Source organism: Geospiza fortis, unplaced genomic scaffold (genome assembly GCF_000277835.1).
Source record: "Geospiza fortis unplaced genomic scaffold, GeoFor_1.0 scaffold98, whole genome shotgun sequence".
Classification (NCBI taxonomy): domain Eukaryota; kingdom Metazoa; phylum Chordata; class Aves; order Passeriformes; family Thraupidae; genus Geospiza; species Geospiza fortis.
This window is the reverse complement of record NW_005054306.1, coordinates 4,178,544-4,191,889: the sequence shown is the minus strand read 5'-3', so window position 1 is coordinate 4,191,889 and position 13,346 is coordinate 4,178,544. Positions and strand designations below refer to the sequence as shown.

Genomic DNA, 13,346 nt, shown 5'->3' with positions numbered 1-13,346 from the left:
GGGCACGGCTGAGCCCCTGTGCAAGCAGCAGGGCTGGGAATGCCCCGAGCCAGCACAGGGAGAGCCTGGCTGTGTAAGCCGACCCCAACGGATGACCTGAAGGATTGCAGCACTGATCCCCAACCTGACACACACCCTTTGGGTCTGCAAGGAAGCCCCTCCTGTCCTTTGGCATGTACCACTCGAGGCAAGGAACTGAGCAGGGCACTTCTGCTTTACAATGTCAATGTCCCTGTTTGACACCACGAGCCTGTGATCAAAGCACTCATCTGGTACCCAGCCCTGAGAGCTGCTGCCTCCCGCAGGGGTGATGCCACCTCACACCTCCAGCCCTCCAAAACCTGCCTGCTCTGCCAGGCTGTGCCTGCTCAGAGGCTTCATTCCAGGGAAGGCTGGAAAGCACCACCCATTTCCAGTGTGGTGGGCATCAGCCTGACAATCCAGTGTCTCTGCAGGGAGGGGGGAATTAAGTGCCCACACATAGTGCATGAAAGGCTAAAGGAGAACAGTGTCACTTGTCTGCCTCATCTGATGCCAAGTACACCCTGAAGAAAGGACACAGAACAGCTACAGCATCTTTGACTCATGGGGGCAACTTTCAGGGACAATAAATTGTCGCTGGAAAAAAATTAGAAAAATAATTTAAATGCTAATGCTGAACAGACAAATACCTGGATGCAAGAAATTCTACCTACATTATAATCTGAAGTCTGGGTCTGAGATTTGTACAGGTCTCCAAAAGTAGCCAGGACAAATCCATCAATACTTTACTATTTACACATTGGATCCTGCTGCATAGCTGAGATGTAATTAAGAACCCAAAGGGTTTCCATTATTTCAGACTCTTTGCTGAACAGTTTTCTGAAGATTAAATGGATCTCATACCTACTGAAAAAGTATGAAACCAATAAAACCTTGCTTAAAATTAGCATTGGTTTCAAGATCTGATGTATTAAATGACAGCATCACATAGGACTGGAAATTTCACACTGCAATTTCAAATGAACCTGTTTCTATTCATTTTCTTCTTAAGATTTACCCTGAGAACATTCAATGAAAAGATGATTACTTTGTTTATAAGATACAAGAACAATGTCTATAGAAAGTACTCTATGAACTGTTCTCAAAAGAGGGATAGGTCAGAGTGATTTAAGGGTCTTCTTGAATTAAGCTGCTATTTTAATTTTAGAATCTACCCCCAACCAGATTAAGGCTTGCATGATTTGGGTCATCAAAGTAAGATTTCATCAGGTTCCCCATTAATAGGTTTCCACACCTAAAAATAAATTGTTACAAAATTTTATTTGCATTTATTCAGTTAAAATAAAATTGAATATGCAGTCCTTTTCTCCACTTCTACAGTATTAAATATTTTTAAAATAAATTTACTAAATAGTTGCTATTTGTGTAGGGTTTTTCATGTTCTAGTTTGTTTGGGGATTTATTTGTTGGGTTTTTTTTAAAACAGAGTCATCTAACCTCATTTTTAAAACCTCAGGGCATACAGAATCTAGTATCTCTCTCAGTAAGTTTCTCAGTGGTTGGTCAGCCTCAGCACAAACAATCTGAGCTTGTTTTTCATGTTACCTAGCTTTAGGACATAAACACCTTATGCTTTTGTCCAGAAAAGAGCATGTGCTACTGGACATTTCCCCCACAGATACAAACTAACATAAAACTTGCTAATAGAGTTCTTAAACAGTAATTTACTTTATCTTCTCTGAAAACCCTTTCCAATTTTAGCACTGTTGCAAAACAGGCATTGCATCAGAAATGGGTTTGTTATTCCAACATCATCACACCAGCAGAACTTCCTTCCCCCCAAACTCTGCTTCCCTCTCATCCAATATCCAACTCACTAGCTGGTTCTACCATAGGAATGACTCCTAAACAATTAGTCATTGCACCCTCCTCACAGAGGTCACGATTTCTGCAGGTTTTTTGGTTTGTTGGTTTGGAGATTTTTATAAATTTTATGTAAATATGAGAGTTTGGATTTATTTTTTTTAAACAGCATGGCAATATTTGATCCATACTATTGATATACAATTTCCATGTAATTTTTAAATCTTTTCAACAATCATTTTATATACTCTCCCGGATAATTTAGAGATGCAGAGCAGCAAGTTGGAAAGATGCCATAATTACACCAAGATACCCGGTCACAATCCTTTCAAATTGCACCAGTGATAAAAAAAGCAGCAGCTTTGTTTTTGGTATAAAACTCAGGGCTAAAGAACACATGAAATGCAAGATCTGTGATGAACACTAATTTTTCATAACAGGACAACAGGAAACGAGAGTCTTTTACCACACTTAGCCAACACCACCTTCTGTGTTGCCCAAATGGAAAATAATACTGAATATCACATTCTACAGGAACACTCCAGACAAGAGCAGCATTGGCTGTCAGCATCACTGTTGTAATGAAGGCAGTAATTTTAATTAACACTACTATGCATATTTCAATGACATTTTTAGAGGTACTTGCAATGTGCCAAAGCACAAGTCCCAGTGAACCTGAAGGGACCTTGGTTTTCCAGACTGGCTTCCCTCCCCCCCCGCCCACCTCCAAGTCCCTCCACATTTCTCTCTCTAACATTTTAATGTTCAATTATTTTAGACCTCACTCATGCAAAGTAGGGATTGAAATTCTGCAATATAAAAAATGCCTGAGCTTTGGTCTACAATAATTAGAATGCTTAGCATGATTATATTTAAAGAACTTCTGTCACTTGCTAGATGTAAACATTAAATGCAATAGTATTGCTGTTTTATATGGGTTTTCTGAGCAATTTACTACAACACTGGAAAAAGAAGAATGAAAATAAAAAAGATACTAAAGGCTATCATAAAAAAAAAACCACCAAACAGTATGCCTCCATGGTTTATGTAAAGAACAGTTACTAATTAAACAAAGCACTTGAATATGCATTTTGGCCAGATCACATTTAGTTTACTCTTTGCTATGACAGTTTTAAATGAGGCAACAAACATTATTGGTATTAAATGGACCTGAAATAAAAAATCATTAAGTATTCCAGTGATTGCTGAACCATATACATAGATAAGCAGCGTGCTTAGAAGTGTTTTATGATAAAACTGAAAAGCAGTGTTTGCATCTCAAAGTATTATGCTTTTAAACATTTTTCAGAAAAAGAGGTTACTTGCTTGATAAACAGTGCATAATACCTAAGAATACATAAGCAATGGGGCCATTTGTTTAGGGTGTCAAGCAAGAAATAGGACATGAAAAGACATTTCTTTATATTTGAAAAAAAAACGGAGCCATATAATCTACAGGCAGTTGAGCACAGCTATAAAGACCTGTAATAAACCTGCATGTTCACTTAGTGCAAAAATCTTGAATTGCTGAATGTTGTTTTAATAGTTCATGTATATTTCCACATTAAAAACAACTTGGTATTGCACTTAGAATGTATCATTTAAAGCTGTCTTGGTTTTATGAACAAAAAAAAAATCATAAGAAGTACAACAGAATAATTTGAAATTTAGTCTAATTCACAATACTGCTCCAAAAAATTAGTCAGTATAGTTTCAAAACTATCCACTACTCTGAGGTTTGGCTGAAAAAAGATTTATAAACATACATCTTAGGGGTATTGCCTTCACCAAATAATAATAATAATAATAATAATAATAATAACAATAAAAAATCTATTATTCAGCAGCTTAACTTCTGAATGTGTTTGCACTTGGAGCTTGGTTTGAACGTATTCAAAACCTGAGCCCATCAAAAATGGCATCCTTAATGTTCTTTGGGCTACTGTGAAAGGTGAATGCAAACACAAGTGAGTGTTTCAACAGTTGTATAATAATTTAGCTTTCTAATGAAACAATCATTTCAGCAAAAAGATGCATATTTGTGTTCATGATAGAGAATTAGAGAAGACTGTAAACAGCATGATAAACTTCAATAAAACAGATCAGTCATAAGAGCTACTACATTATCCAGTATAAACACCCAGGGGTGTGCCTGCAGAGGATGGATCACAGACATCATTGAAGAATCCTGGGTCAGTGAAGGCAAAAAAGCTTTCACATTTTCAGAAATCAGTTCTGATGGATTAGAAAAATATTCTCTTCACACACAGAATCACTACGCATATACACACTAAAGCTACAAAACTTCAAATACCTTGAAAATGTGGCTTGAAATCAAATTCAAAGACTTGTCAAAAAAGTTCACTGGTATAAAAGATTCTTGTAGCAGTTCTGAAATTTGAGCAATAGTTCAAGACTTCAGTATCTTCAGCCAACAAGTAGAAATCTGGTTTCTGTACGAGGAGGTCAGGATGGTATAGGGAAAAGAAAAAAGCATCAAAAGCCAGAATCCAGTTCTTTGGCTGGCTTTTCTGTTGTGTCTGACACCAAAGTGCTTTCATTTTCCAGCATTTTCTCAGTAGTTTCTCTATCAACAGGTTTTGCTCTCTCTTTCAACTTCTGCCGCTCGTGGACCCAGGGGATGAAGCACAGAATTGCTCCTCCAATGAGGGGAGGGACTCCAGCCAGGTAAAATGCCACGTCGTAGGTGCCAAGCTTGTCCCGCAGCAAACCTGGGAATAGAAAGTGACCACTCATAAATAAAGGGGCCTCAGGAATCTACAGAAAACAGGTCATGGCTCTGGGTTCAGAAACCCAAGAGCTGGCACAGATTATAACCACTAGAACTGACAACCTGATGGCCAAACATAGGAGTACATGGAGGTAGAAAGGTACTCCAGAGTTGACTTGGAGCATGTCGTGATTTGAGAGGAAGTAAGTTTTCTGGGATATGAAGTGGTCAGGCCAATAGGTGTTCAGATTTGAATATTGGCACCTGGTTTGGCCACTGGGGACATTGGATATGCCTCTGAGAACACAGGGGTTAAAAAGGAGAGCTCTCCCGGGGGAAGTTCTCTTGAATTCCGGTGAGGGAAGCAGGTCAGACCTCCCCTGCCCAGCTGGGGCCAGCTGCCGGCTGGGCGAGGGAGGACATGTGGCCGTGAGGTAGGCCGGGCCTTGGACAGAGAGGGGAGGTGAAGAGGCCCCGGCATGGAAGGGTGGGAGAAGCACCAAGAGGCATTGGGCAGCCCCCGCAGGAGAGAGAGAGAGTACAGCCTGTGCCTGTGACTGCTACCTTGGAACTTGATAACATGTGCCAGCAGCACAGCCGAGAAGGAGAAGAAGGGGGGGCGCAGCGAGAAGGTGTCCGGCCGCTGTGGGAGTCTCCGGGCGGTCAGAGCCCGAGCTTTTAACCCTTTTTTTTGACAATGAAACCTTTGCAGAACATTAACCTTTCCTAGAAGAGAGATAGAGATGAAATAGAAGAAGGAAAAGTGCAAGTGTGAAGGTCTAGGCAAGTGAAAGATGCGGAATAGAGAAGAATCTTAGGTGCGAAGAGATGATGGAGTGGCCTTAGCTGGACTCTTCTTGTTATAGCCATGGACAGAACCATGTTTCCTGTGACACAGAGACTGCATCCAGGGGGAGGTGGTGGCTCAGAGCCAAGAGGGTTCAGTGCTGGTACCCCTCGGCCCCAGGGGGTGAAATTTGAAGGGGACAGGTGTCCCAAAGATGAGACTGTGCCGTTTTTGGAACTGGACAAAGCATCCTTAAAAGGACAACCCTAGAAGCAACTCTGGTCCATGTTCAGTGGTGAGAGCACTGGACATGGAAGGAAGAGGTCACGATGGCAGATGTTCTCCGGGCGGTGCCACATGTGACATGGAAACACACAAGGTTTCAATGGTGTTTCCTGGGGAAGCCTATGGCACAAGAAGGACTCCTCTCCTCTTGATGAACTGAGAATTCATTATCTAAAGGGTGGTGATGGACTGAGAGTCGGTGATTTGGGGGATAGATGTATTGGAAATTTGGTGGGGGGAGGAGGAAATGTTTTTGGAAAGTTTTCATTTTCCCTGTGTATTTCTTTGTACTTAGAGTTGTAGTTTAGTTAATAAAGTTTTCTTTTCTTTATTTCTAAGTGGGGGCCTACTTTGCTTATTCCTGGTCACATCTCACAGCAGACACCAGGGAGCATATATTTTCATGGGGGCACTGGCATTGTACCAGCATCAAACCATGACAGAGCAGTAATGAGGAGCTCAGTATGTCACCCCTCAAACAATTAAAAATTGCTTAATTACCATCCACTGAAAACATGCACCATCTTTCCTATGTGAAAGTTGCTCATTTGAGCTTCTCCAGCACCTGTATCTTGCCATGACTTAGAGAAATTCTCCCTCCTTTTGTAAACAGCTACCTTTGATCAATGTGCCCATTCTTCTAATTCTAGATATACTCCAAATATTGCATTCCTTGTGGCCTCTTACTAAGAAGTGTGTTTCCCAATAATTCACTCTAATTGTTCTCTGCAAATTCCTCCCATTACTCAAATTCTATTTAAGTATTAATAGTTGAGATTGTAGGAAGTACCAAGTCTGTGCTCTTCTAGCATTAAAATTTTGTCCTTTATAATGCTGCATAGTTTAATTACATCTTACAAAGTACCTTTCACTCATCAAACCTCAGGGTAAATTACCACTGAAAATCATCAGTCGCGAGGAATACATCTTTAGCTATTTCTACCTCCCAAGAGCTTCCAAGTTTTTATCTTGAAAACCTGTACTTTGTCAGTCTCCCACCAAAGGAAGAATAAAGCCACTTAATATATTAATAATTATATATATATATATATTCCTACTTATGAGGAGCAATTAAAGTGACTGGAGCCTTTAGCCTCACAATGGTTTTAACATGAGCGAATTTTGGAATCCAGTTAATTTTCAGGTTTTAATTTGGAGGCCTCTGTAACACAAGCAACCAATAGGCTGCCACTTGTACAAACTGGAAAATGTCAGGTCCTAAATCCAACTGGAAACCCATCTATCTTTTTTTTTTTTGAGGAATGTTTTACACCTGCATACAATGAAGAAGACTGAGCAAACTTTGAAGAGTGCAGTAAATTAACAACCCACGAGCAGCAGGTAATTTCCTTTACCTTCTCAAGCACACACAGAGAAAACCTCTGATGTCAAAGCTCTGCACATGATGCAGGAATGGGAAACACAGCCAAAAAGTCATGCAAACACAGAAACACATTTACAGCTACAAACCTTGTCTACACTCACCTGCAATGGGTGGACCAACTGTCATAGGCACTGACATGAGTCCAAGCAGGAATCCAATGGCCTGGGAGACATCCTCAGCCCCAACCAGCTCAAAGGCAATAGGAGCCATAATGCAAATGAAGCACCCATCAAACAGGCCCATGAAGAGACAGACAGCAACGAGAGCTCCAAAGACATTGCACAGTGGAATCATCATAGACATCAGCCCAATAAAAAAGAATGAAGCCACCTAAATATGGACAAGGAAAAAAATTATGAAAATGCATTGCATCAAATTTGCAAATCTTAAGGGACCAGATGAGCCTCCTTGCATTTGCAGTGAATTAGATTACCTGCTTGTATTTACTTTAAAATATTCAGTCTCCATGGATTACCACTGTCAGAAGTTACATATTAAGATAAAACAAACATATCGCTCATGACAGGCAAAGAAATTCCACCACCCATTTCACAAGCTTTGAAAATGCAATTGTAATCCACTATCCTACAGTGATTGTGTAAGGTCATTTCTCACGCACTAAGAGTTTTTGAGAAATAAGTCACAGAAATATTAAAAGTTTAAGATAGCTGGAATACTGTAATTAGACTCATCACTGTCGTAAGTAAAAATATCAGTATTATGAGTGGTTATTTCAGGGTGCTTAAATTCAACAGAAGTGAAAACATTTAATTTTTCCATTAAAAAAAAGTATCCTGATGTACTGCTGTAGTCATGCACACTTACAAATATTTTCTAATATAATCTTGAATTATTTATTTGTTTCAGATTAAAGGAATAAAACTGTCTTTCAGCAAAATGAAGCAGTACTAAAAAGAAAATGAAAGCAGTAACAATTTTGCCTGTGCACCATCCATATGTAAGCACTGGAAACCAATGTTCCACCTAACTGCAATAAAACATCAAGGAATCTAAATTTATCCATGACAACGAATACTCCAGCAGAACAGTAATCCCTTCCTAAGAATTTCTGATTTCCATAATGCAGTGCAGACAGCCCCCACTAGATGCCTCCCTTGCTATTCATTTTAAGAGACCAAATGAAGAACACCTCGAAATTGCCAATATGGAAGTAAATTAAAGCTTTTCCAAAATCCCACACTAAGACTGCTAGTTTCTCCAAAAAAAAAATTGTTTATAAGCATGGAGGGAATGAAGTGCACATCCTCCTTCCTCTCCAAGCTTCAGCATTTCTGGAAGCCAGGACTCCTTCTTTCTGCAAAATCTCCTCAACTATGCACCACTTGTATTGCCATGCCCATTCCCCTGTGTACTATGCACAGAACATACCTGACACCAAATCAGTGCCTGTCAAAGATCAAGAGATCCAAAACCCTTACTAGAGAAACATGGCTTCATTTTTTCCCTTATCTGGGGAAAGCCATTATGAAATCATAATCTGGGATGAAACAGAGAAAGCAGAATCTAGAGAATCCCCAAAGATTATCACTCACATTCTAATGAACAATAATTTCTTTCATTCCCAGCTGAAAACAGCCAGTAGGAAATAGACATTTTCTCAGTACCAAAAGCAAAAATCAGAGACTCATAAACTTTGCACCGAAGGCTCCTAGTATCAAAAGCCATACACTGAGTTTCCTAGAGTTTTGAAACTTCTCAAATTTGAATCTCCAATCAGTTAGTTCTGCTTACTTATTAATAGTACCTGAAACCAAATCCTTAGGAATCCACAGTTCAGAAGGAATATAGAAACAATAAACACATACCTGTAGATAGATTTTTTTTGCACCAGGAATATAATCTGCCACTCTGCCAAAGATCAATCTGCCAACTCCTGAAGTAATGCCCAGACACAGCAGAAGCACTTCTTCTGGCACACTGTCACCAAATCTCTCTTTTACATGATTCATCTGTTTAAAAAGAGAAAATAAATTTACTTTAGAATTAAAAAGATAGACCTTGGAAAACCTGAGGTAAGTGGAAGTAATCTGTCAGTCACTTCCAAATTCAGCTACAAATGGTCATCTGATTTACTCTGCTTTTACAGATTTTAAATGCAATATTTAGTGCAACACAAAAACAATCTGAAATGTGTGGCTGCTTCATCCACAACTAATTAATTTAATCAGGAAAACAAGAAGGCTCAGTCTAATTGAGAATTAAAAAAAAAAAAAAGGTAACTGAGAAGTGTTCCCTCCAACCACTCTAAATTTACTAATGATAGATTCAAAGTAACACAGAAGCCACACGGGCTACCAAGCTTGCAACACAGCTCAGGGCAGGAGCAAGAAGCAGAGAGCTGGAGACAAGACCGTGCAAGCAGGGGAGGCCCTTCAGAAAGTCTCATCTCCACATCCAAGATGTCCAGGGGCAGGGAGGAAGCGGGGCAGAAGCCAGCTGCAGTGCCAAACACGACAGCAAACACTCCCACGAGAGGGAGCAGCATCAGCAGTAATGAGCAGGGCAGACTGGAAGAATGATTTATCAGCCACGGCAGCCTGAAGAACTAAAGCAACTGACCATTGACCACAACAGGAGGAACTACCAGTGCCAGCAATTCCAACTTTTCAACTCATAGAAAAAAAAATTAAAAAAAACCATATATATATATCTCACCAGACTGGCTTGATGGATTTGGATTTTTTTCTATGTCTACTCCCACAGTGGTTTTCATCTGTGGTTCGTGCTGTGATTTTTTTTGGTTTCTGGTTTTGTTTTTATTTTTAATCATCCCCATAGACCAGAGAATTATCCACAAGAGATTTTTTTCACTATTGCTTCTTGGAACATGCATGGCAATACCAAATATGCCAAAATAGGCACTACAAGATGTAGAAATCATTTGCACAGTCCTGCACTCTCCATGTTCATCCAGTTTTGAACAAGAAAGGTAAACAAGGGAAAACAAATGAAAGTTCAGAGATGTAAAAGACCAAACAGAAGAAACTGATTTTCAGTAAATATGTAGTAAGAACATTTGAGGGACAAGGTAACCACAGGCTGATATCACTTCAAACCAGAGAACCCTTAATTTCTCATCTATAAAATGAAAATGCTCCATTTTAGTAAATACTTCTGGAGCAAAATAGTGTCAATTCTTTCCTGGCCAGAAGGTTACTATACAAGCAGAGCCATTTTTTCCAACAAGAAAATAGGACTTGCTGAGTAAGAGTAATTTTCTTAAGTATAAAATCTGTTGGAGTTTTTTTACATATCACAGAAAGCCTACTAAATCTAATATTAATTTGTCCAATATAACTGAATTTGTAAGAAAAAACCAAGATTTATTCTAAAGAAAAACTAACTTAATTTGAAGACAGGTTGCTTGCTCTTTCTGTTTCTTCCTTTGCTTTGTGAGACACATTTGGGAATGGAATCTGATGCAATTTTTCATCTGAAATGATATTTAAACATAACAGATAAGCCGTTCTACTTACTCCCTTTCTGCCAAAGGTGAGAAAAGGAAAAGCTGACAGTTTTCCCACCCCTACCTTTATGTGCTTGTCAACACCTGCTGGCCCAGCTGGCAAGAGAAGCCAAGGTGTTCTTCGCAATTTTTGCCTCCTGTTCCACGTCCAGGTTTCTGCAGCCTCTAGATTGTTTAATTAGCAGGCCTGATCCATCCACTCCCTGGAGGCTTTTCAAGAGGCAAGATAAAGCTCTGTATCTAGATAACTATTAACCCTGCACCTGCAACTCTGTAACTGGATTTCTCAAAGCAGCACAGGGGGGTGAAATGCTGCCACTCTTCCATCAAGGAGGGAAAATACTGATTCAATTAACTCCTTAAGCAAGAAGATAATCAATACTTATCCCAAATTTAAAATACCTAGATTAGTTGCTGGTTTGGTTTTTTGGGTTTTTTTTGGTTTATGGGTTAATTTTTTGTTTTATTGTTGTTTTTTGTTTGGGTTGTTTTCTGTTTTTTGGTTGGTTGGTTGGTTTTTTGCTCTCACTACTCTTAAGCGCACGACAATCTTAAAGAAAGCTTCCAACTAGATATAAGGAGAAATTTTTTCCTCAGGAAGGCAGTGGCATAGGCTGTCCAGAGAGCTTGTTCAGTCTCCTTCCTTGGAGGTTTTTCAGGACCAAGTGCACAAAGCCCTGAGCAACCTGGCCTGATCTCTCAGAGCTGATGCTCAGGTCCTAAACAGCATATTCAATCTTCAGTGACACAGTCATTAAGTAAGCAGAAGCAGTATTAACTGTCTGAAAATACAGTGATTCAGGATTAATTCAGTTCTGTAAGTGTAACTAGGTTAAATATATTCATGAAGTAGCTCAAGGAAGATTCAGATTTCCACAGCTTTTTAGCTGTTAGAACTACTCAAAAATCTCACGATGAGCAATTACTTGTGAATATTCTCAAGGCATCAATGCTCTCCTCACTGCAGAACTATACAGGTTGTAATTATACAACTCTCCAGGCATTGTCTACAGCAGCCAAATGGGGATCCAGCCACACAAAGGCCAAAGCACTTCAATGTGTGTTGTGCCTGTTCTCAGTAATGTAGCTGCTTCTTCACTCAGGGCTGTGTGCATGCTGAATTGCAGGTCTGATTTTTCCAAATGTAGAAAAGACCTGGTTAGCTCAGGCAAAACTGCAGTCCAGAGTGGCACGGTTTCTTCATTATTTAAAAATATAATTTATCCTTGTACAATCCAGTTTTCCAAATAAAGATATATAGACAGTGAAGACCAGAACTGAATGCATCCCTGGCATCAGCATTTTCCTTTACACCTATCATGGTGACACACACAGATCTTCCTCAAATTCTCATTACTGTTAGAATGAGATTAGAAGACATAGCAGCCACTTGGCTGGAATGCTTTCTGATACACAGTTTGGGTTGACCTCTCTCCAACCAGCCAAGACCCAGGTTTTTCTATGCCCTCCCCTTCACTGCACATGCATTTCAGCTACACTCACACAGTGAATCAAAGACATCAATCTCAGCAAAGCTGTAGCTCCTTTTTTTTCCTGAACACAACCTGAATCTGAAAGAAGTGGTTATAAACCAGTAAGAAATAATTCTGTCAACCAATTTCTTCCCATGTATATTCCATTTTGGGGATTCCCAATCAAGCAAAGCTTTTGTAGGCTAAATGCAATAGTCTCTCTGACCAAAAGAGATGGCCAATGGCAGCATATAACCTAGGAAACTCTGAGCACATTAAAACCACCTTTTTCTTCAGTTACTGATGCAAGTCCTGCTGTCTGATGCTTTCACTGTAAACAAGCATAAGGATAAAAGGAATGGTACCAGCAGTACTTAGGGAGTACTGCTGGTACCATTTGTATACTAGAAATATTATTAACTTCTCCAAATTAAGTTTTCTGAAAGAGCTGAGGGGGTGTAGAAGCCTAGAAGATAAGGGGGCTCATGTGCATGTCTCAAACACTGATAGCCAGATAGCTGCGGAGCCAACCAAGGATTGCTGGTAATAATAGCCAAGGTTTGTTGGCAACAACATACTGTGAGAAAGAACAGTGTGTGGCTGGAGAAGGGGGCCATACATAGGTAGGGCAGCACTTTTCCAGGACAAACGTCCTTGTTCTGGCTCCCGGAGATAAGCGTAACAGAACGGTGCAAGCGCAGGAAAGAGGTTGAGAAGCCAGTATGGATTGTGGGGTGGAATCAGCACCAAAAGCCCTAAAACCCCATAGCCCATTTCCAGAAAGGTCTACAAGAACAGACTGTGCATCACTTTTCTCACTTTCTATGCAATTTAGTTATCTCCAGGCCAGAGAGAAGCAGCCACACAGGGTTCAGGTTGCACCCTGGCCATCCCATCAGCTGGAACAACGCTGTAGCCAGGACTGGTGATCTCCTTCTTTGCAGTGAGCTGTCCTGGATGACTGGAAGTTTCAGAAAGTGCTAAGAAGCAGAGCATAAGTTAACTCTGGAAAGTCACTGTTTATTCTCCAACATATGGACTCACCACAAAAATGGGGGGTAAGGAGGGTGAGAAATAGAAAAAGAAACTTGGTTACCAGTGAGCTTTATATGATACTGGGCACCAGGAAGATCATTTAAGGCAAATACATTTCTAGTCCAGACTCCACCAAAAAAAACTTCACTGGTAAGCAAAATGAGCCAGCAATTCCTGCACTTCTACAGAAAAGATGATCATGTTGAGACAGAAATAGCATTGCTAATACCTAACCTGGATCAATTTTTAAGGGATTGCCAATATTCTGAGATAATTTCTATGAAATATTATTTTAGCTAAGTATCTTCACATGACAAATA

At 39.9% G+C, this 13,346-nt stretch overlaps 1 protein-coding gene across 1 annotated transcript in view; it reads right to left on the bottom strand.

Moving 5' to 3' along the window:
• Window positions 1-2,651: 2,651 nt before the first annotated feature.
• SLC16A10 (solute carrier family 16 member 10) overlaps window positions 2,652-13,346 on the bottom strand; it is a 64,475-nt gene continuing 53,780 nt past the window's right edge. The window contains exons 5-7 of the mRNA XM_031066719.1: window positions 8,859-9,002; window positions 7,134-7,362; window positions 2,652-4,577 (exon numbers count right to left, since the gene is read on the bottom strand). Of these exons, the coding sequence (XP_030922579.1) occupies window positions 4,342-4,577; window positions 7,134-7,362; window positions 8,859-9,002 (609 nt within the window). The 3' untranslated portion in view covers window positions 2,652-4,341. The remainder of the gene's footprint in view (window positions 4,578-7,133; window positions 7,363-8,858; window positions 9,003-13,346) is intronic.